This window comes from Triticum urartu, chromosome 2A, assembly GCF_056163025.1.
Source record: "Triticum urartu cultivar PI428250 chromosome 2A, HENAU_Tu73, whole genome shotgun sequence".
Lineage (NCBI taxonomy): Eukaryota > Viridiplantae > Streptophyta > Magnoliopsida > Poales > Poaceae > Triticum > Triticum urartu.
Window position 1 is genome coordinate 7,897,305 of NC_141874.1, and position 22,580 is coordinate 7,919,884.

Consider the following 22,580-nt stretch of genomic DNA (forward strand, 5'->3'; position numbering starts at 1 on the left):
AGTCCCGGTTTGTGCCACGAACCGGGCTAAAGGGTTCGCCCTCGTTGCACCCAGAGTTTAGTCCCACCTCGCCAACCGAAGGGCGCCCATACCTGCTTATAAGTCCGTCCCTCTCTGCGTTGTTGAGCTCTTCTCAAAGTGAAAATAGATGCACCTATAGAGGAAAATTGGACCTAAATTCATAAATAGAAATGAATTATGTATTTATGTTTAATTTTCTCTATAAGTGCATCTATGTTCACTAACAGAGAAGTTTTTATTTTTTGTGACCTAAAAAAAAAGAAATCACTAAAAAACTATAAGTATTTAGTTCTAAGTAGAAATGAAAAAATAAATAGCAAAAAAGGAAAAAAATGCCTATAATATTTGTAAAGTTATTCATAAACTAGTGATTCACACAAATTTTAAAAAATTCAAATTTAAACTATTCAAATTTTAAAACTAATGGCACTAACAGAAAGTTTATAATTTTTGTGACCTAAAATAAAAAAGAAATCACTACAAAACAAAAAAAAGTGCCACCTACAATTAAATAGCAGGAAAAAGATTGACTCAAAAATCAATTTTAACTATTCTACAAAGTGTTTTCACACAAATTTAGTAAACTAGTGATTCATAAACTAGTGATTCACATAAATTTCAAAGAATTCAAATTTTAACTATTCTAATTTGACACTAATGGCACTAGTAAAGTTAATCACAAATTTGAGATTCACACAAATTTCAAAGAATTCAAATTTTAACTATTCTAATTTGAAAACTAATGGCACTAACAGAAAGTTTATAATTAAAAGATGCCACCTACTGGACCACCACGGCCTAAATACGACTAGAAGCCCATCCATGGGCCTGGATTCAGGCCCGCAGAAGGCCCACCAGGCCCACAGGCATCGCGGTGTGAGATTAGGCCCATAGGCCTGCAGTTCTGAGGAGTTCGATGGAGATGGCGAGGCAGCGCTTATAAACAGGTGTGGCCGCTCCTCAGCTAGCGAGGTGGGACTAAACATCCCACCGCACCGCGGCTTTGGCAGGTGCAGGATATTGGTCCCGGTTGGTGCCAAGAACCGGGACCAATGAACACCTTTGGTCCCGGTTCGTGGCACCAACCGGGACCAATGCCCCCTTTTAGTCCCGGTTGATTCCACCAACCGGGACCAACGGCCGCCGCTTCCCGCCCTTTGGGCTGCCGAAAAGTGGTCTTTGGTCCCGGTTGGTGGCACCAACCGGGACTAAAAGGGGGCATTGGTCCCGGTTGGTGCCACGAACCGGGATCAATGCTTCGTCTATATAAGTAGCACTTGTGAAATTTTTCATTCAGTTCGTTCTTCCCCGCCCGATCGACGACGCCGCCAGGCTGCGCCTCGCCGTTGCCGTTGTCGTCGCGCGCCGTCCCGCGCCCCTCTAACGCCGTCCCGCGCCGCCCCGACGCCGTCGCCGCCCCGCGCCACCCCGACGTGGTCGCCCTCTCTGCCCCGACCTCACCGTCGCCGCCCTCTGCCGCGCCTCGTCGTCGCCGCCCAGTGAGCCCCGGCCCCTCCCTTCCCCCACGCCGCCGCCCCTGCCTTCTCTGCTTGCCGCGCGCCGCCGCCACCGCCCCGGCCTGCTCTGCATTGCCGCGCGCCGCCGCTGCCGCCCCGGCCTGCTCTCGATCTGTTTTTTTCATATATATTTTGGATGATCCACCGCCCCGACATGTATATATGGATGTTGTATGTATATGTATATATGTGCAGATGTATGTATGATCCATTGATATGTATGAATTGATATATGTTCATATGTATATATGTGCATATTCAGAAAAAAAAATTGTGTTGCAAAAGTTACATTTAAGGTTAGTTGATTTAATGCACTTGAGGTTATTAGTTCTACTGTTAGTGCATTTTAGGATAGTACATTCTAGGTTAGTGCTTTGAACTAGTTTAATTAGTAGTTGAATTAGTTGATTTAATAAGTACTACTTTATTTTACTATATATACAAGTAGTTTATTTTTAGTTAGTACTACTTTATTTTATTTATAGTAATTAACTACTTATATTAGTAGTAGTTGAACTGGTTGAATTAAGAAAACTAGTTTATTTACTATATATAGAAATAGTGTATTTTTAGCAAGAAAATTAATAGAACTAGTTTATTTTTTTAGTTAAAGCAATTATTCCCGCATCGACGTGGACGATGCCTATCCCGCATCCTCGTCGTCGAGTCGGCGGAGGACGACACCTGCTTGACCAGATGGGCCATGTCTGGGACTGGGCTCCGCCGGGGTGGTACTGGGAGGCGCTACCTTCCGGGGGGCGTAGCTTGGTGAGGAGCCAGCCCGTCGTTGACCCGATCCTTGTTTGGTGGCGATCGCGTGGGCCAGTGACGGTGTCGAGGCTTCCGGACACCGCGGAGGTGGTACGTCACCATGTCAGCGAGGAGGACCAGCACGTCTGTCGCTACATGGTTGCGTTGGAAGGCAGGTTCGAGAATACCTGGCAGGTTCTTCAGGGATCTCACTGGAGCTATGATCCTGTGATGGTTCCTTCCCTTTGGGTGTCCACCGCCCGCGCCGATACCCGTTGGGCGCTACGGTTCTAGCTGTACTGGCGATATGTATGATAGTATTTGACGTGTATTAGTGATAATATTCGATGTACGGACACATGGAGATGATGTAGTTTTTCTTATAATTGAATGCATCCTAATTTGAATACTACTTTATTTTGCGATTTGATTTTTCTTATTGAATGCTCAAATTGGAGAGCACCATGCAAGGCATATGCATATGATTAGTTGAATAATAATGATCTAATTTAGTCTTTGAATTATGAACGTATAGGAAATGTCATCATCGGACGATGGAAGTCTCCTGGGGGAGTGCCACTGGTGCCACGACAATCGAGGTCAGTGCGACAGGCCTCACCTGGACGATGGTCGGCGCTTCAGCATTAAGCTCGAGGAGACCTTTGAAGTTAAAAAGGTACGCAACGACGACAAGTGTTTTTTTTTCATAATTAAGCATGACTTCAACTATTTCAACGTGTAATTTTCATCTTTTACAATTCAAGTATAGTTTATCTCATGCCATGCAAGACGCTATGTCTTGGAGAGGATGGATTTTGAAGACCATGAAAATTTTGAAACAAAGAAAATTCACCTAAGGACCCATCATGATGTGGATTTTGAAGTAAAGTTGTATAATGCTGAGAGCGTAACCCATTTTGGTTGCAAAAATTGGGAAGCATTTTGCAAATTGTATGGTTTTGATGAGGGTATGCTTGTCACCATGGATCTTGGTGATCCCGAAATCGAGCAAGACAATATGGACATTTGGGTCCTTGTTGATACGCCTCCAGTTCTACCGCTATGTGAGTTTCTCAAACATAGTGAATTATTAACTAATTTATTTGTTCATTTCAAAATAGTTGACAGCTTATTTTGAAGTATCAAAGAATGTGCAGAAGATGGTAGATAGAACTTACTACACCGATGGCGCTGAGTTAACTTACAAGGAGAAAACTCATCTGGTTGGATTTTGTAATGATATTGAGAATTACAATATCGACAATCGAACTCCTCAACATTATGGTCAATATGTGCCACTAGTGCATGTGTTGAACTACGATAACTACCATGGAGATACCCTGGTAAATTTTTTTACTATTACGACATCCGTGCATCTTTTTGCATACTTCTAAAACTAGTACATCATTACTAACTACGAAGTTATTACTATGTTTTTCAACAGAGAATCCTAGAGGATTGTGTGCCTCATTTGATGTATCAGAATGGCGGCAGCCTTCGTGTTTTGAACATATATCCAGGTCATCCTACGAATCTCAACTATCCATACCGGATTTCTAAAAGAAGTGGAGACATGACAATCAAAGAATGAAAAAAATGTATGGACAGTCGTAAGGAGCTTCTTGGAAGCAAAAGGAAGCGAGGCGCAAGAATTGGAGACAGGATGATCTCCATTCTTCATAATGGAGAGTCAGGGTCTATATTGTTTTATGCTATTTTACCTTAAGTGTGTTTAGGTCCTACCTGATACTGATGATCATGTGCTAAGAACAATTATGTAGGGTTGGGTTCGATGACTATGAGGATGATGATCGTATGACTTATTATTAATAACGAGTAGAAGTTGTATGATGATGCTTGATTAATTAGTAGGACTTGTTATTATATATGATGATGTATGATGCGAGCATGCATGAGTTATTATATATATATCTGCGGGTGAAATGAACATAGCAGTAGCGTTGGTAAACCAAGGATGAAGATATAAGAGAGGACACTTCTCTCTATTAGCTAGCTAATAACAACCTAAAAATAACCCCTAAACCTCTAAAACAGCCACTTTTTTTAAAAAAGAAAAAAGAAAAACCTCAGCTCCAGCCAGCTGCTGACGCGTGGAGGTCTATTGGTCCCCCTTGCCTGGGCTGCCAGCAGCGGCCACGTGGAGGCCCATCTGTCCCGATTCTAGTTTGAACCGGGACTAAAGGGTGAGGGTATTAGTAACGACCCTTTAGTCCCGGTTCAGGAACCGGGACTAAAGGCCCTTATGAACCGGAACAAAAGGCCGTTTTTCTACTAGTGAACTGAGGATCGCAATGTTAGCGGCCCGCACCGCACATGCAAAAGGCCACCTCATCACGGCAACCCCACATGTCCAGAGACCGTCATGGCCGGAGCAGTGCCATTAAAGATGCACCGCCAAAAGTAGCCGCCGCAGTGGGACGAGCAACGTTGCGACAGCAACCACGACGCCACAGCCACCACCATCGATCGAGGGATGTGGGCGGGGGACCGGAGTAGTGTCGACAGAGAACCACGATGAAGCTTCAACCCTCTACCAAAGGCACGCCGTGACACACACACACCATGGAAAAAGGATGGTCGGCCAGATCCGATCTGGAGCCATGAGAGGGCGGTCCGCCAGATTCGATCTGGAGCCATGAGGGGGGTCCTCCAGCTTGTCATGGTGGAGGAGGGGGTCCGACCCACCGCAGCCCGGCTGGCCGGAACCAAATCTCAGGGGATGGGGGGTGTTGCAGCCGCGGGGTGAGATGTTGAGGGCGGAAGTGCCCCGCCGCCGCCATCCCAGGGACCGGCGCGGCTTCGCCAGCGGGCCCTCCGGCGGCGGCGACGCGGGGTTTGAGCCGAGGGGGCGGGCTACAAGCGCCCGCGGCTAGGTTTCCCCCGTGTCGCCCGTGAGCCACTTATCCTGCTTCTCGACCAGATTGATGGAGAGGAGCAGGAAGAGGACGATGACCAAGACCGATGAAGCCAACGCGAAGGCGTTGCAGTAGAAGAACACAAGGTATCTGATATTGTTGGTGGTCCGGACGATTGGTTCACCGGCAAGGTGGCCGTCCATGCTGTCTGACCAGACTGCCCCCGGCAAGTTGAAACCCACACTGTACGTCACCGTCGCCACCAGCGTGGCCAGCATCAGGATGTACTTCCGCAGGATGTATTCCCATGGCTCCTGCATGGGTTGCGGGGTGACCGCCTCCTCCATTGCCATTGCCATTACCTCAGGCGAGCTTGAGGTTGATGGCATCCTCTTAAAAATCAACTACCTTATACGCTACTATTATCAATCTCTAATGCGATGCAGAATGTGCAGTGCCAACCGTGCTACTAAGGCTTATACTACTATATGTATATATAGGAGTACTAGAGTACTCACCTGCCGTGTCACCACATCACGCGTGATGCAGATTCAAATTAAACAGGGAACTGTTTCAAAAACAACTGTCCTTTTTCGCAACTCAATGAAATTCATATATGGGCTGCAGGACCAGCTCTGTACGTCTGTAATCTATCAAGAGCACTCCATCGAAACCACCATAAGCAATACTAGAATATTACAAGCTGCAGCCTGTAAGAGTAAAAGACCAAGACTGCCCAGCTAAAGGCATGGTAGTGCGCAATACTTTGCATCAAGATTGAGTATTTTGACAATACAGTATGTCGAGGAGAGGAACATGCCGAGATCATCACATTTCTTGTTCATGGTAGTAAGGGGGGGAAAAGATGAAAAAGTTAAAATAAACAAGAAATGCAGTAACAAAGCATCCTTTCCACAGCATTTTCCCTTTTAAGAACAAGGGGAATATGAGCAAAATGATACTGGGTTTTGTGATGCAGACCATGCAAAAATTATACTAGATCCTGTCCATTGGTAAACTTTCAAAGAGTATGAAGGGATCTTAATTGGTCATTATTTTTTATATTTTTTTTCAAAGGAACATTACCCTGGTTGCTGACATCGATCACTGAACCTTTGTGCTGGACCAGCCTTGATAATTCTGTGTGAAACTGAGGGACGACGTAGATCCAAGTTTGTGATGACACGACGGTACTAAAGCTTAATCTACTGTGTAATAGAGTATTTGCCAGTGTGCCTCCACCTCGCGCATGATGCAGATTCAAATTTTGAAAGAATAATTGTTTATAAAACAACTGTCTTTTTTCACATCTCTGTCTAATGCCATGCGGAATGTGCAGCTATTGAGGGAGTAGTAACTTCTTTTGAGGGAGTATAGTAGCTTAGTCCCCTCCCAATGCTCCACCTTGTACAGGTGCTAAGCCTTTCACGTAGGCAAAAAATCTGATGTGTCAAGTTATTTAAGAGGAGAGAGATGGATGTGGTGACCCCAGAAAGAAACAATGCTAAGCACGTGAACCTAGGCAAAGCATTTAAATGAAGGAAGCCCACCAATACATGAAGATCGTTAGTTGCTAAATCATTAAATGAAGCAAGCTTAGCTACCATAAGCTAAGCACCTATGCATTGGGGGGTATAGTTGCTAATCTATTTAATGTGGCTTATGCCTCTTCCAATGCATTGGTGCTAAGGTGGGGTACTAAATGCATTAAAAAGCTAAACAACCACTCTCCCCAATGCATTGGTGTTTAATTTTTGTAGCTAAGGTTGCCTCATTTAATGTTTTAACACCAAAACACCATCATGCATTGGTTCATAGTCACTTTGCATAGGTCCATGCGCTTAGCATCGTTTCCTTCTGGGTTCACCATAATGCTCTCTCTCCTCTTTAATTGCTCTGCCACATCATTTTTTGCCTATGTGGCATCCTTAGCACCGGTACACCTTGGAGCACTGGGAAGGGTAGTAGTGTGTTCGCCGTATGTGAACCTTGATCCAAATTCAAATTAAGGACGGAACCATGTCAGAATAAACTCCTCGATCATTGGTCCTTCCTCAATGCGTGTATGAAATTTACTATTGTCGTGGTTATGTGTGGCGCCCCCCACCCTCATATATATATGTGGGGGGAGAGGGAAGGCAGCCAGGAGGCGCCCCACGTGTGGCCGAATCCCACTTGGGCTCCTGCCACTAGCCCCCCCCCCCCCCCCCCCCCCCGTCCATATTTGTGCCGGAGGGAAAGAAAAGGGGGAGGCCGAATCCCCCTCCTTCCTTTCCCCCATAGGCCTGCTGCCATGGGTGCGCCAGCCCCTTGTCGGCTGGTGTGCTCCCCTTTACTGGCCCAATAGGCCCATCATCCTCCCGGGGCTTCCCGGAACCCCTTTCGGTGATCCGATGACTACCCGGTACCTCCCGAAACTCTTTTGGTGTCCGAATATCATCGTCCTATATATGAATCTTTACCTCCCGACCATTCCGGAGCTCCTCGTCATGTCCGTAATCTCATCCGGGACTCCGAACAACATTCGGTCACCAAATCATATAACTCATATAACACTATATCGTGAACAAACGTTAAGCGTGCGGACCCTACGGGTTCGAAAACTATATAGACATGACCGAGACACCTCTCCGGTCAATAACCAATAGCGGAACCTAGATGTCCATATTGGTTCCTACATATTCTACGAAGATCTTTATCGATCGAACCTTATGACAACATATGTAATTCCCTTTGTCTGTCGGTATGTTACTTACCGGAGATTCGATCGTCGGTATCTTCATACCTAGTTCAATCTCGTTACCGGCAAGTCTTTTTACTGGTTCTGTAATACATCATCTTGTAACTAACTCTTTAGTCACTTTGCTTGCAAGGCTTCTTATGACGTGTATTACCGAGAGGGCCCAGAGATACCTCTTCGATACACGGAGTGACAAATCCTAATCTCGATCTATGCCAACTCAACAAACACCTTCGGAGATACCTGTAGAGAATCTTTATGATCACCCAGCTACGTTGTGACGTTTAATAGCACACAAGGTATTCCTCCGGTATTCGGGAGTTGCATAATCTCATAGTCAAAGGAATATGTATTTGACATTAAGAAAGCAATAGCAATAAACTGAACAATCATATGCTAACCTAAGGGATGGGTCTTGTCCATGACATCATTCTCCTAATGATGTGATCCCGTTATCAAGTGACAATACTTGTCTATGGTTAGGAAACCTTAACCATATTTGATTAACGAGCTAGTCTAGTAGAGGCTTACTATAGGGACACGGTATTTGTTTATGTATCCACACATGTATTTAAGTTTCCAATCAATATAATTCTAGCATGAATAATAAACCTTTATCATGAATAAGGAAAAATAAAATAACAACTTTATTATTGCCTCTAGGGTATATTTCCTTCAGGTGCACCGAGGTGGGGTTCAGCCACTACTTTCCCTTATATTATATAACCATAACATACTTTTAGTTTTGAAATTATGATGATTAAAGCCTGGTCATATTGGGCGTAAAGGATTTTCCTTTTTCATCAATGCTTCCTTGTGAGTGTTCATTTTGTAATATGAAGAAAGAAGGAAATGTCTTTGTCAAGGATTGCATATGGTGCTATGTTTTTTTGGTAAGAAAAAACACAATATTTTCCAAGTTTTTTAAACGACGTCCAAGTTTTGTGACCTAGAAGACAAACTACATGATTAGAAATTAGAAGTCAATCGTAAATGATATGTTGAAGAAGGTTAATGTTCACCCACTAGAATATGTATGCCCTTGTTGCGACACATGAGCAATTAACTATTTCGGATAAGATTGATGTTGAACCATTTTAATATGTACGCCCCGTTGCAACACACAGGCTTCTTGCTAGAAATGTCCCGCTACGGCAGAAAACCGAGTGGGAAGGGGATGGTCCGGCGGGAAAAGGGAAGGGTGCGCCGGGTGTGTTTTTTTTCTTGGCACCGTGTGTTGGGGATAACATTGCGGATAGTTCAGACAGCCACTTTTCTCCCCCATATATGGATTGGATTTGGGGGAACCCGGACAATCCAGACGGTTGAATTTTGGGGAGCCCATTGGGCGCCCATTGGATGTCCCAACACATCCGGACATATAAGGGAGTAAGTTTGGACCTTGAAGACCATTTGTTATGATTGATTTATATGCATTGTAGCCCGTAGCAATGCACGGACGTTCTACTAGTAATTTGTCAGAGTGGATATAATCACTTACTTTTTGCTGACTGGGTCAAGAATGACTTTCTTTAGCGCATATGGTCGCGTGGGGAGCTTTGAAACCCACACAACCACACTTCTCCCGCCTGTGGCTCTGGTCATTCATCGTTATCCAACAATTCCTCCATCTCACTCTCCGTGTTAATCACATGAACAAGACTCTTCTTGTTGGCGCCCTTTTTATTGTTAGCGTCTATCATCTTTCAATCACCTGCATGGACAAAAAGTATTTTGATTACTACACATGATACACCTTGAGGTTTAGAAATTTGTAAGAAATCAAAGCAGTTTCATAAGCACAAGTAAGGAAGCTCATAAGCTAGCACGCAAGTAAAGCTGTCCATAAGAACAAGTTATGTAGTTCATAAGCAGATGTACTGCGATTCATAAGCACAACTTTAGAAGTTTTAAATCAAAAGTTTAGAACTTCTTGGCCAGAAGCACAAATTCATAAGCACAACTTTAGAAGTTTTAAATCACAAGTTGTTACATCAAAAAGTACATTGACTATCGAGCTGTCAGACTCGACAAAGTTTACATTCACCAGTACATAGTTTTACAAATTTCAAAAGTCAGTCGTCGTTGGGGTCAGTTGGCTCAGGAGTTTCATCATCACTATCACGCATGTCTTCCCACCAATCTGGACTATGGTCTGCAGGTGCACCATCCGGCTTATTGTTTTCGCCTCGACGAAACCGTTCAAGTAAATCCAAGTCCTTCAGGTTCTGAACGACCACATCGTTGTTCGGCTCACAGTCTAGGTTTATGCCTTCATAATCTTCATCGATTGGAGCAGCTGGTTCAGTCTGCGTAGGTACCGTGGTCACAACATCCCAGCCCTCGGGATGAGGCTGTCCTGAACGTCCATGCAGTAATGCGCTCACCATCGCCTTGATTACAATGTAGGCAAGGACGATTATGACTAGTGCGGCAACAGACAAAGTCGACTTCCAGTCCCTGCTGGAGCCGGAAGCATAGGCCACTAGTAGAGCCAGCAAATTCAGCATAACAACCGAGTGCATCACCTTAAGGTGCAACGGTCGTTCTAACCTCTTGAGTCGCCGTCCCTGCTGCTGCTGCAGAAGCAGCAGCAACAACATGATAATGGACGCCGCGAAGGAAGCGGAGTTGCTGTAAAAGAAGGCAAAGTACCGCTGCTTCATGTTGTCCTGCATTGCCGGTCCGCCTGCATCGTGGCCAGCGGTGTCGCTCTGCCAAATTCCGCCTGGCGGATCTAGACCAGACTGGTACGTAACACCCGCCACCAGTATTCCTAGCAACATCAGGTGTTTGCGCTTTGTATATAATTTCCTAATTTCTGCTTCTTCTTCACTTATTCTGGGCTCCTCTTCATCTGCCATCATGAAGGTTACTGTCCTCACGAAGAATTTTAGGACCAGTACAACTAGAATCAAGAAGGCCACAGCCAGCAAAAGAAAGATGCCGATGGATGTTGTCAAATGCTGTGTGCTCCCGGCCGCATAGGCACCCATCAGACAAGACAATCCCAACACCGTACAAAAGGTTAGCGCATAGCTTTGTATGGCTGGTCTGTACAGGTCGGGTTTCGCTAGCAAAATCATGGTCGCGACCGACGCCACGAAGCTTAAAGAGTTGGAGTAGAAGAAGACATTGTAGCGGCTTGGATGGTTGTACACGAGGACCGGGTTGCCTGCCTTGTGCCGGTCATCGCTTTGGAGCCAGAAACCGCCCGGAGGGTTAAACCCGGCTTGGTAACTCATGGCTGTGGACAAGGTTACCAGGAGGTACAACAGCTTGCGCTTCTTCCTCAAATTCTCTCCCTCAACATATAGATCATAACTCGTGAGGAAGATAACATGAATCACCAGGTACACGAGAACAGCACTAGCCAATGCCATGACATAGATGAGGGTGTTTATGTCGCTACAAACACCGGCGGCGTATGCACCACTGAGACCAAATAATTGCAGCATCATGACCTTCTTCACTGCGCGTAGCCTGAGCACGTACCCTCTCAACACAAACAGGATGATGGTGACCAAGGAAGAGACAAACGCAACAGAATTGAAGTAGAAGAAGATCCAATACCGAATGGCATTTGTTGTAAGGAGGATCGGGTCGCCGGCGAGATGATCGTTGCCGTTTTCTTGCCAAACGCCACCCGGCGGATCTAGCCCCGCTGGGTAGGTGATGGCCGTTGCAAAAGTGGCCAGCAATAGAAGAAGAGAGCTGGCTGACGAGCGCTGAATCTGCACATTTCTGTCTTCTCTAGCAATCTGTGGAGCTGAAAGAACATGCCAATCTCGGCTGAAGGTTGTTTGTCCTTTTGGAAGAAAGATCTTACAGCTGGAAGTAGGATGCATACCAGACCGGCAGCAACCATAAGGACCACATATATAGGCGGTGGTGCCAGTCTCCCTGCAGCTTCCAGCGGCGTATGCCCCAATGAGACCGACCAGCACAGCCATGATGCATCCGAACATCTCGTGAGACCGTACGGTCGTCCGCTCATGAAGTTTCCGGCCGAGCAGCAGCATGATGATGAGCAGTGAGGCCATGAACGCCGTGGTGTTGCAGACGAAGAAGGTGGCCAGGCGTACCTTATGGTGGCCCTCGCTAAGAACAGCGTCGCCCGGGTGGTGGCCATTCCGGGTGTTGTCCCAGAAGCCACCCGGCGAGTTCAGCCCGGACACGTACGTGATGCTCAAAGCGAACGTAGCGAGAAGCATCATCATCTTGCGGAGCCGCTCTTCAAGTTGGCGCATCTGCACTGTGATATTGTCTTGCTCTGCCGGAAGAGGAAACTCTGGTGTCCGGCTGCCCCACGCCAGCACCACCTGGACTGTGAGGTAGATAAAGACTCCGGCGGCCATTAGCACCGAGGTGTAGACAGTGGTGAGCATGTCACGGAAGCTCCCGGTGGCGTAGGCTCCCATGAAGCTGAGCAGGTCCAGCACCATGAGCACACGGAGTGGCATGATCCTGACCCACACCTCCTTCTTCTCGAGCAGATCAATGGAGAGCAGCAGGAATAGGACGATGACCAAGACCGAGGAAGCCAACGCCAAGGCATTGCAGTAGAAGAACACAAGGTATCGGATCTTGTTGGTGGTCTGGATGATTGGTTCGCCGGCAAGGTGGCTGCCGACGGCAGCATCCACGCTATCTTGCCAGACACCCCCCGGCGGGCTGAACCCCACGCCATATGTCACCGTCGCCACCAGCGTTGCCAGCATCAGGAGGTACTTCCGCAGGATGTACTCCGACGGAACCTTTTTGGTTTGTAAGGGGGCCTCCGATGCCGCCTCCATTATTGCACTTGATGGCATCCTCTCAGGAATTAAGCTACCTAGTGCCCTGCTATTCCCAATCTCTACTGCCATGCGAAATGTGCAGTAATTGAGGGAGTAGTAGCTTGGTAGTTTGTTCAGAGTGTGTGCACCTCGATCCAGATTTAAGGACAGAACCGTTTGAGAATAAACTCCTCGATCGGGTCCTTTTTCACATGTCTATGAGTTTGTGACATGTGGTGGATCGAGTTACCCGAAGATACCTCGTCCCCTCCACGCAGTTGCTAGGTAGTAGCATGGTTTCATGCACGCTCTTAACTATTATTGTAATGCTATTCTTAGTCTCTAACACGATGAGTGTACTCTCGTCTTTGTGATTTAACTTCAGGTGTTGTTCGGATATCTGGATTATACAGAATCTAATTAATCTCTAAAAACAAGGAAAACATCTAAGAATAAATCTAAGTTCAGCTACTCCAACCAACCTGTGGATTCAGAAATTTTGGTTCTCCAAAACCTAGAATTCCAAAACCCTGACGGAGAAAGAGTAGCAATATCCGGTATCCAAACAACCACTTAACGATCAATTTGATTTACATGAGTTGTACTACTGTGCGTGCACTTAGCTCGGGTGTGATGGAGTTCCCTTTCTAGTATACTACTGCGTTCAATTACCGAAGAGACCTTTTGAAAGTCAACCCTTGCTGTGCCTTTTTTGGGCATCTCGATGAAATTTATATGCTCCAAGGCTGCAGGGTTCTGTGTAACCCCGAGGAGCACGCGCAATCCATCCAATACCACCCATATTTCTACATAAAGCACCCTAAGCAGTACAACTAGATTACTGGTACATAGTACAGGCCAGTTAGATTAAGACGGTGGGCAGGCTAAAGACACGGTGGTTTACTAACTTTTGCGCCAAGAGTTTGACTATATGTCGTGCAGCGGAACATGCTCCGTCTCTACCACGTAGTTACTAGCTACTGGCATGGTTTCATTCCTAAGAATCTTTCAATAGGCATCCATGGTTCGTCGATCCTTCTTTTATGGTTTACAACGGATGGGCGCAGGCCGTCGCACATGTGTTCCACCGTGAGAGCTAAGCATGCGACACATGCTCCCCACATTCCACAACAGGCATGTTGTGCCACATTTTTTCGACAACCAGTCACCCAAATTGTCAGAGGGATAGGAACAAATAGGCAGCAATTCAGCATACGTCTGAGGCATTCCAGTAATTCTAATTGTTCCTGAGTGTAAAACCTTTATATTAATACTCATGCAATGAGGAAATTAGGTGGTTTTAGATCCATACCAGGAGCGGCGGCCAGTAGGAAACGGAATCTCATTGGCATCAGTGAAACCTGCAGGAGCAGAGAATGGTAGCTAGCATCGGATGCAAATTAATTTCAGAGCCAGTCCACCCAGCAATGTACACACCCTCTCGTCCACCGCCGCCGGACGGGGACGCATGACCAGCATCAAGATCAGAGAAGCAGGAGATGGCTAAGGAGAGGCTCCCGCCGGACTTCTGGGATGCCAGCGGCGTCTTGGGAGGGCACCCTAGAATATTGGAGGGTTAGGTGTCAGCAGAGATGGTGATGGTTTCCTTCTATATTTGCGCAATCTGGTTTCATAGGCTACTAGGATCTAGTCATTTACAGGTTATAAAAAAAGTATTTAGTCATTTAGCTGACATCATCGGTCAAATTTAGAGCCAAATGATGCTACAATTTTTGTAGCAAAATGATGATTTTTAAATTAAAAAATCAAAGGATTGGCACTAGATTTGTGTGCCATACCGCAAAAATTCACATCCAAATCCGATCGACATTTCAATGAACAAATGGATAGATTCCACTATAGATTTTTGATTGATATTCACTGCAAATTTTGGATTTGCTACGACTAGTTGACAACTCACATGTTGGAATTTGTCTCTTTTTTCTCTTGATCCACCGAGTTTTTATACGACGCCTCCTGGGCTGATAAGTTAGTAAAATTTAGCATAATTTGTAGTTGGTGTTTGGTGAATTGGGCAAATGAAATTTATTGAAAAAATTGAACATAATTTATCATGTTTATTCTGTATGCTGAACCTCTTTTTTGGAGCATTATATATTTCACTTAGTCAGAATATATAGTGCAGTTCTCTCCCTCCCCGGTGAAAATTCAAAAAAAAAAGAATATATAGTGCTGCTAATTGAGGTCTTTCTTTCCCCTCTCTCAAGGCAAGCCAAGGATTAGAATAATGGCATTACGGGATATGACTTTTTTTATTAGAAGTACAGTGTGCACATCAATTTAAGAGCTTCTCAAATTACAGACGTTATTATATTACAGCATTGCCAGGTCACAGACAGTGTAACCTGTACTCCGGTTGGGCCGACTTATAGTATAGCAACTAAAGAAACCATACTGCCTTTTTTTATATTCAACTAATCTAAATTCGTACTTCAAGTTGCTGACCGGCCCTGTTTTTCTTAGCTCCTCGCTGAACCATCGTTTAAAGCGTAAAACACCATTTTATCTTTCCTCTCACATCCTGTTTTCCCTGTTTATTTTCCTCTTATTCATGTCTAGCAGGATTCATTTGCTACGGACCAACCTTTTGTCAAGCAGCATCACAACCTTCTCTCAGGAAACATAACAGTCAACAAAGATATTTCGGTCTTGATTGCGCAAATTGACTAGTAGCAATCGACTTATTCTTGGACAGATTAAAAAAAATTAGCTGCATGATCAAATGGATTGTTCTGATAACTTTCTTAACCAAACTAGCCTTTTTTTTTAGTAAACGCTTCCCTGAAGCCGAAATAGATTATTCTTTCCGGACCGAAGCAAGCTGTTGTTTAGTTTCAATTTCATGTCAAACATGTGACTTTTCTGCGTTCCCTCAAAAGGCAAGTGTGCCAAACAAAATCGAAAACTAATCAACAAAATTATTATATGGATAGGAATAACTATGCAGCGCAATTCAGCTAACTGGAGCATTCCAGTAATTCTAATTGTTCCTTTTTTTGTGTCTTTGTACCTGTACATAACTTTTCAATAATACTCCTGCGATAGAAAAATCAAGTGGTTTTAGATCCATACCCTGAGTGGCGGCGCTGTGGCCCATAGCAAGCGGAGAGGCATCTCGCCGCCGAAGGATACACAAGACCTGCGAGGAACAGGAAAGGTAGCCAGCATCAGATGCTAACTAATTTCAGAGGCAACCTACACCGGGGTGTAGAACAGCGTTCTGCACTGTAGAAAATGTCCCTCTCGGTCGGCGGCGGCATGCCAGGACGCGCGACCAACACTGGAATCAGTCCAGTCCATACAAAACGCTAAGCACTATTCTCTGATCATCCACTGTAAATCTGCAGTTCAATTTTCCGGCCTATGTTCCCTTAAGAATCTCCGTTTTCTTTTAGCACTTACATAAGCTCAACGATGACTGACTATTGTTAATGGCATAAAACAACATTTTATCCTCCCAGGTCCCTGTTTTGTTTCCAATTTCTGTCCCTTTTAATCATGTCTAGCAGGATACATTTGCTATGGACAGACATTTCTGAAGCAACATTATATCCTTCTCTCTAAGAGCAACTGTAGCCAATCCCCTAAAATTTAGAGTAAACAGCCGAGTATCCTTTAGTGAAATATTTTTACTCAAAATTTTGGTCTTTTCTAGTCGATCCCCTAAACTTAGCCGAGTAAAAAACAATTGGTGCACACAAACACAAATTCAATTCAAACAAGTACTTATAAAACCTACTAAGACGAAATTCGGTGCCGATTCATAATATTTTACATTGACATTAACTGAAACTTAGACTAAACTAATCAAAACATACTTAATTAATCACTATCCTTCAACAAGCTTCTTCCAATCGCCTCTAGTAAGCCCATCGATCATGGGGTCAAGGCCTTGGCCGACGTCGTCGTTATCATTGCCGCCGCCGTCTTCATCATTCCTAGACAAAACAATGACATCCTTCCCACCTGCCGCTAGCTGCTCGTACAAGCGGCACTCCGCCTTGACTTGCTCTGGGTAGCGATGGTAGAGCTCCGCTATGTACGCCTTGCCGTCGGCTTCCGCCGTGATGTGTTCTCGAGCCTCCAGGTCCTCCCTCCTTACAGGGACCATCCGCGGGTCGACAGGATCCAACCGCGGCATCTCTCCAAACTCGAAGTTCTGGTGGCCGTCAGCGCGCCGTGCAGGCGACGGACATGATTTTGTACGCCTATGCCGCTTGCTCGGCAGAATGGAAGCTCCTGGTCCAGATCTTTTTGTGGGTGAGCCGGTCGGTTATCTTGACCACCATCGTTTCCCAATTCCGCTGCCGCACGCCGATGTACTGCCTCTGTGGCGGCGGCGGAAGCTCGGGGATGCCGGGCAGGCGGCGGCGGAAGCTCGGGGATGCCGGGCAGGCGGCCGCGGGAGGAAGAAACGGCGGCACGGCCACGGCCTCAGGACCGTCGTGGCGGCGTGGATCTACGCCGCGGATGGGCGGCGGGTAGCGGCGGCGGTGGGATCCAACCATTATCAGCGCGGGAGTGGGTGTGGGTGCGGGTGCGGGGCTCGTTGGCGAAGATTGGGCGGCGGGGATTTGGTGGAGCAAGGCGGTTGGATTTTACTCCGCGACCGCGAGTAGTAGTAAATATAAGGGTTTGGCGCCGCCCAGATTAAATTTCTTACTCCTCAAGTATTTTTGGGCTTTGGTTAGGTGCCGGTTAGAGGAGAAAACCCGAAAAAAAAATCTCCTCTAATCAGTTTTAGGGGATCGGCTAGAGTTAGCTCCAAGGAAACATAACATTTAACAAATGTGTTTTAGTGTTGATTGCACAAATCGACTAGCAACACTACAATTATACGACGACAGATTAAAGTTGTTCCGAAATACTCCCATTTCTTAAGAGAAAAAAAATGAAGCATTTTGTTTGGTCAGTGCAGTTGTTAATGCTTTGCTGAAGCTAAACTGGATTTTTTCCCCTTTTCAGTCCCAACTCCCAAATAAGATGTTGTTTACAAACGAATATGAACCACTTTTTCTTTTTTTGACATACAATCACCCAAATCAATATGCTTACTATTATGCGTTAAGAAAATCAAGTGATTTTGAGATCCATACCCGGAGCGGCTGGAGGCCCGAGCGGATGGAGATGCAGCAGACGCCGATCGATTTCGGGGCCAATCTGCACCGCAGCGTAGTGGAACAGTGGGTGCCCCGCGCCCATCCCTTCCCTCTTGTTCTTGTCCGGCGACGGGGGACGGTGGGGGGTGACCAGCAGCGGGATCGGAGGAGCCAGCCGGAGACGGCGAAGGAGGGGCGCCGGCGGCCCGCCCCCGGCCTGCAGTGCCTCGGCGCCGGCGGCACCGTGGGAGGGCGCTCTAGAGGTGTTGGCGGCAGTGGCGATTTGGGCAAAATCTGCTTTTGCAGGCTATTAGGGCATCTCCAGCCGCGCCCCCAACAGGCCCCCCCAGGCCACTTTTTCGGCGCCGGCGCCGAAAAAACGGCCCAGTCGCGCCCCCAGGACGCCGAAAATCGCCGGTTCGGACCTTTTTTCCGCCCGGCGGTCACAGGCCGAACCCGGCGCGCTGGGGAGCCGTTGGGGGCTCCGGCACTAGGGAAAAGCACGCCTGGCCCACACCGCCAGGGGAAAAGTCAAGGTTTTCTTCCCCGACTCGCCTCGCACCCCCCGCGCCCTCGGCCACCACTAGCTGTATCCCGGCGACGGCCGCCGCCCGACTCCGGTAGATAGCCATTCCCCGCGGGAAAATAGCAGCGCTTCGCCGCGGCAGCCCCTCCCGCAACAGCTGGGCGTTTCCGGTTGCAGTTTCCGACCGCGGAGGCGCGGTTTAACGGCGGGTTCACGGCCACCGAGCGCAAGGTGTTCGGCGATTTGCCCGTCTCGGCGATGGACTCAGATGAGGAGGAAGAGCTCGCCGCGCTGCTGGAGGAGGAAGCCGCGGCCGACGTCCAGGAAGAAGAGCATCTGATGGTGCTCGCCGCCCTCGCCCAGCTGCTGGCGAGCAGTGAAAAGCCGCGGCGAGGTGGCTCGGCGCCGGGGCGGGTGAAAGCAAAGAACCGGCATCGTCTGCAAGGCTACTGCATGCTCTACTCCGACTACTTCGCCGATGCTCCACTTCATGGCGAGAGAATATTTCGGCGCCGTTATCGGATGAGCCGAAAGCTCTTCCTCAGGATTGTGAATTCCATCCGGGAGTTCGACAACTACTTCAAGTGCAAGATGGATTGCACTGGCGCTCTTGGATTCACCTCCATCCAGAAGTGCACGACAGCGATGAGGATGCTTGCATATGGAGCTCCCAGTGATTCACTCGACGACTATGGGCGCATGGCCGAGTCCACCAGCATAAAGTGTTTCTACAAGTTCTGTCGGGCAGTGGTGGCAGTGTTTGGGCCACAATACTTGAGAACACCCAATGCGGAAGATGAAGGAAATATGCCCTAGAGGCAATAATAAAGTTATTATTTATTTCCTTATATCATGATAAATGTTTATTATTCATGCTAGAATTGTATTAACCGGAAACATAATACATGTGTGAATACATAGACAAACAGAGTGTCACTAGTATGCCTCTACTTGACTAGCTCGTTAATCAAAGATGGTTATGTTTCCTAACCATAAACAAAGAGTTGTTATTTGATTAACGAGATCACATCATTAGGTGAATGATCTGATTGACATGACCCATTCCATTAGCTTAGCACCCGATCGTTTAGTATGTTGCTATTGCTTTCTTCATGACTTATACATGTTTCTATGACTATGAGATTATGCAACTCCCGTTTGCCGGAGGAACACTTTGTGTGCTACCAAACGTCACAACGTAAATGGGTGATTATAAAGGTGCTCTACAGGTGTCTCCAAAGGTACATGTTGGGTTGGCGTATTTCGAGATTAGGATTTGTCACTCCGATTGTCGGAGAGGTATCTCTGGGCCCTCTCGGTAATGCACATCACATAAGCCTTGCAAGCATTGCAACTAATGAGTTAGTTGCGAGATGATGCATTACAGAACGAGTAAAGAGACTTGTCGGTAACGAGATTGAACTAGGTATTGGATACCGACGATCGAATCTCGGGCAAGTAACATACCGATGACAAAGGGAACAACGTATGTTGTTATGCGGTCTGACCGATAAAGATCTTCATAGAATATGTAGGAGCCAATATGGGCATCCAGGTCCCGCTGTTGGTTATTGACCGGAGATTTGTCTCAGTCATGTCTACATTGTTCTCGAACAGTAGGGTCCGCACGCTTAACGTTACGATGACAGTTATTATGAGTTTATGCATTTTGATGTACCGAAGTTAGTTCGGAGTCCCGGATGTGATCACGGACATGACGAGGAGTCTCGAAATGGTCGAGACATAAAGATTGATATATTGGACGACTATATTCGGACACCGGAAGTGTTTCGGAAAGGTTTCGGATAAAACCGGAGCACCCGGGGGTTACCGGAACCCCCCGGGGGGTTAATGGGCCTCATGGGCCTAAAGTGGAGAAGAGGAAGGGGCTGCCAGGGCAGGCCGCGCGCCCCCTCTCCCCCTAGTCCGAATTGGACAAGGAGGGAGGGGCGGCGCCCCCCCTTTTTCCTTCTCTTCTTCCACCTCTCCTACTTGGACAAGGAAAGGGAGGGGAGTCCTACTCCCGGTAGGAGTAGGACTCCTCCTGCGCGCCTCCTCTAGGGCCGGCCGCACCCCCCCTTGGATCCTTTATATACGGAAGCAGGGGGGCACCCTAGAACACACAAGTTGATCTTCGTGATCGTTCCTTAGCCGTGTGCGGTGCCCCCTTCCACCATATTCCACCTCGGTCATATCGTTGCAGTGCTTAGGCGAAGCCCTGCGTCGGTAGAACATCATCATCGTCACCATGCCGTTGTGCTAACGGAACTCATCCCCGAAGCTTTGCTGGATCGGAGCCCGGGGAGCGTCATCGAGCTGTACGTGTGCTAAGAACTCGGAGGTGCCGGAGTAACGGTGCTTGGATCGATCGGATCGGGAAGACGTACGACTACTTCCTCTACGTTGTGTCAACGCTTCCGCTTCGGTCTACGAGGGTATGTAGACAACACTCTCCCCTCTCGTTGCTATGCATCACCATGATCTTGTGTGTGCGTAGGAAATTTTTTGAAATTACTACGTTCCCCAACAGTGACATCCGAGCCTAGGTTTTATGTGTTGATGTTATATGCACGAGTAGAACACAAGTGAGTTGTGGGCGATATAAGTCATACTGCTTACCAGCATGTCATACTTTGGTTCGGCGGTATTGTTGGACGAAGCGGCCCGGACCGACATTACGCGTACGCTTACGCGAGACCAGTTCTCCCGACGTGCTTTGCACATAGGTGGCTTGCGGGTGACAGTTTCTCCAACTTTAGTTGAACTAAGTGTGGCTACGCCCGGTCCTTGCGAAGGTTAAAACAGCACGAACTTGATGAACTATCGTTGTGGTTTTGATGCGTAGGTAAGATTGGTTCTTGCTTAAGCCCGTAGCAGCCACGTAAAACTTGCAACAACAAAGTAGAGGACATCTAACTTGTTTTTGCAGGGCATGTTGTGATGTGATATGGTCAAGACATGATGCTAAATTTTATTGTATGAGATGATCATGTTTTGTAACCGAGTTATCGGCAACTGGCAGGAGCCATATGGTTGTCGCTTTATTGTATGCAATGCAATCGCACTGTAATGCTTTACTTTATCACTAAGCGGTAGCGATAGTCGTGGAAGCATAAGATTGGCGAGACGACAACGATGCTACGATGGAGATCAAGGTGTCGCGCCGGTGACGATGGTGATCATGACGGTGCTTCGGAGATGGAGATCACAGGCACAAGATGATGATGGCCATATCATATCACTTATATTGATTGCATGTGATGTTTATCTTTTATGCATCTTATCTTGCTTTGATTGACGGTAGCATTATAAGATGATCTCTCACTAAATTATCAAGATAAAAGTGTTCTCCCTGAGTATGCACCGTTGCCAAAGTTCGTCGTGCCCAGACACCACGTGATGATCGGGTGTGATAAGCTCTACGTCCATCTACAACGGGTGCAAGCCAGTTTTGCACACGCAGAATACTCAGGTTAAGCTTGACGAGCCTAGCATATGCAGATATGGCCTCGGAACACTGAGATCGAAAGATCGAGCGTGAATCATATAGTAGATATGATCAACATAGCGATGTTCACCATTGGAAACTACTCCATTTCACGTGATGATCGGTTATGGTTTAGTTGATTTGGATCACGTGATCACTTAGAGGATTAGAGGGATGTCTATCTAAGTGGGAGTTCTTTAAGTAATTTGATTAATTGAACTTAAATTTATCATGAACTTAGTACCTGATAGTATCTTGCTTATGTATGTTTGATTGTAGATAGATGGCCCGTGCTGTTGTTCCGTTAAATTTTAATGCGTTCCTTGAGAAAGCAAAGTTGAAAGATGATGGTAGCAATTACACAGACTGGGTCCGTAACTTGAGGATTATCCTCATTGCTGCACAGAAGAATTACGTCCTGGAAGCACCGCTGGGTGCCAGGCCTGCTGCTGGAGCAACACCAGATATTATGAACGTCTGGCAGAGCAAAGCTAATGACTACTCGATAGTTCAGTGTGCCATGCTTTATGGCTTAGAATCGGGACTTCAACGACGTTTTGAACGTCACGGAGCATATGAGATGTTTCAGGAGTTGAAGTTAATATTTCAAGCAAATGCCCGGATTGAGAGATATGAAGTCTTCAATAAGTTCTATAGCTGCAAGATGGAGGAGAACAGTTCCGTCAGTGAGCATATACTCAAAATGTCTGGGTATAATAATCACTTGATTCAATTGGGAGTTAATCTTCCAGATGATTGCGTCAT

General features: G+C 46.6%; 1 protein-coding gene across 1 annotated transcript; it reads right to left on the bottom strand.

The window, feature by feature from the left end:
- Positions 1–9,868: 9,868 nt before the first annotated feature.
- On the bottom strand, positions 9,869–12,794 carry LOC125534683 (uncharacterized). The gene has a single exon (XM_087539348.1). The coding sequence runs from the start codon at positions 12,770–12,772 to the stop codon at positions 9,980–9,982; it is 2,793 nt and encodes a 930-aa protein (XP_087395474.1). The 5' UTR covers positions 12,773–12,794; the 3' UTR covers positions 9,869–9,979.
- Positions 12,795–22,580: the final 9,786 nt, after the last annotated feature.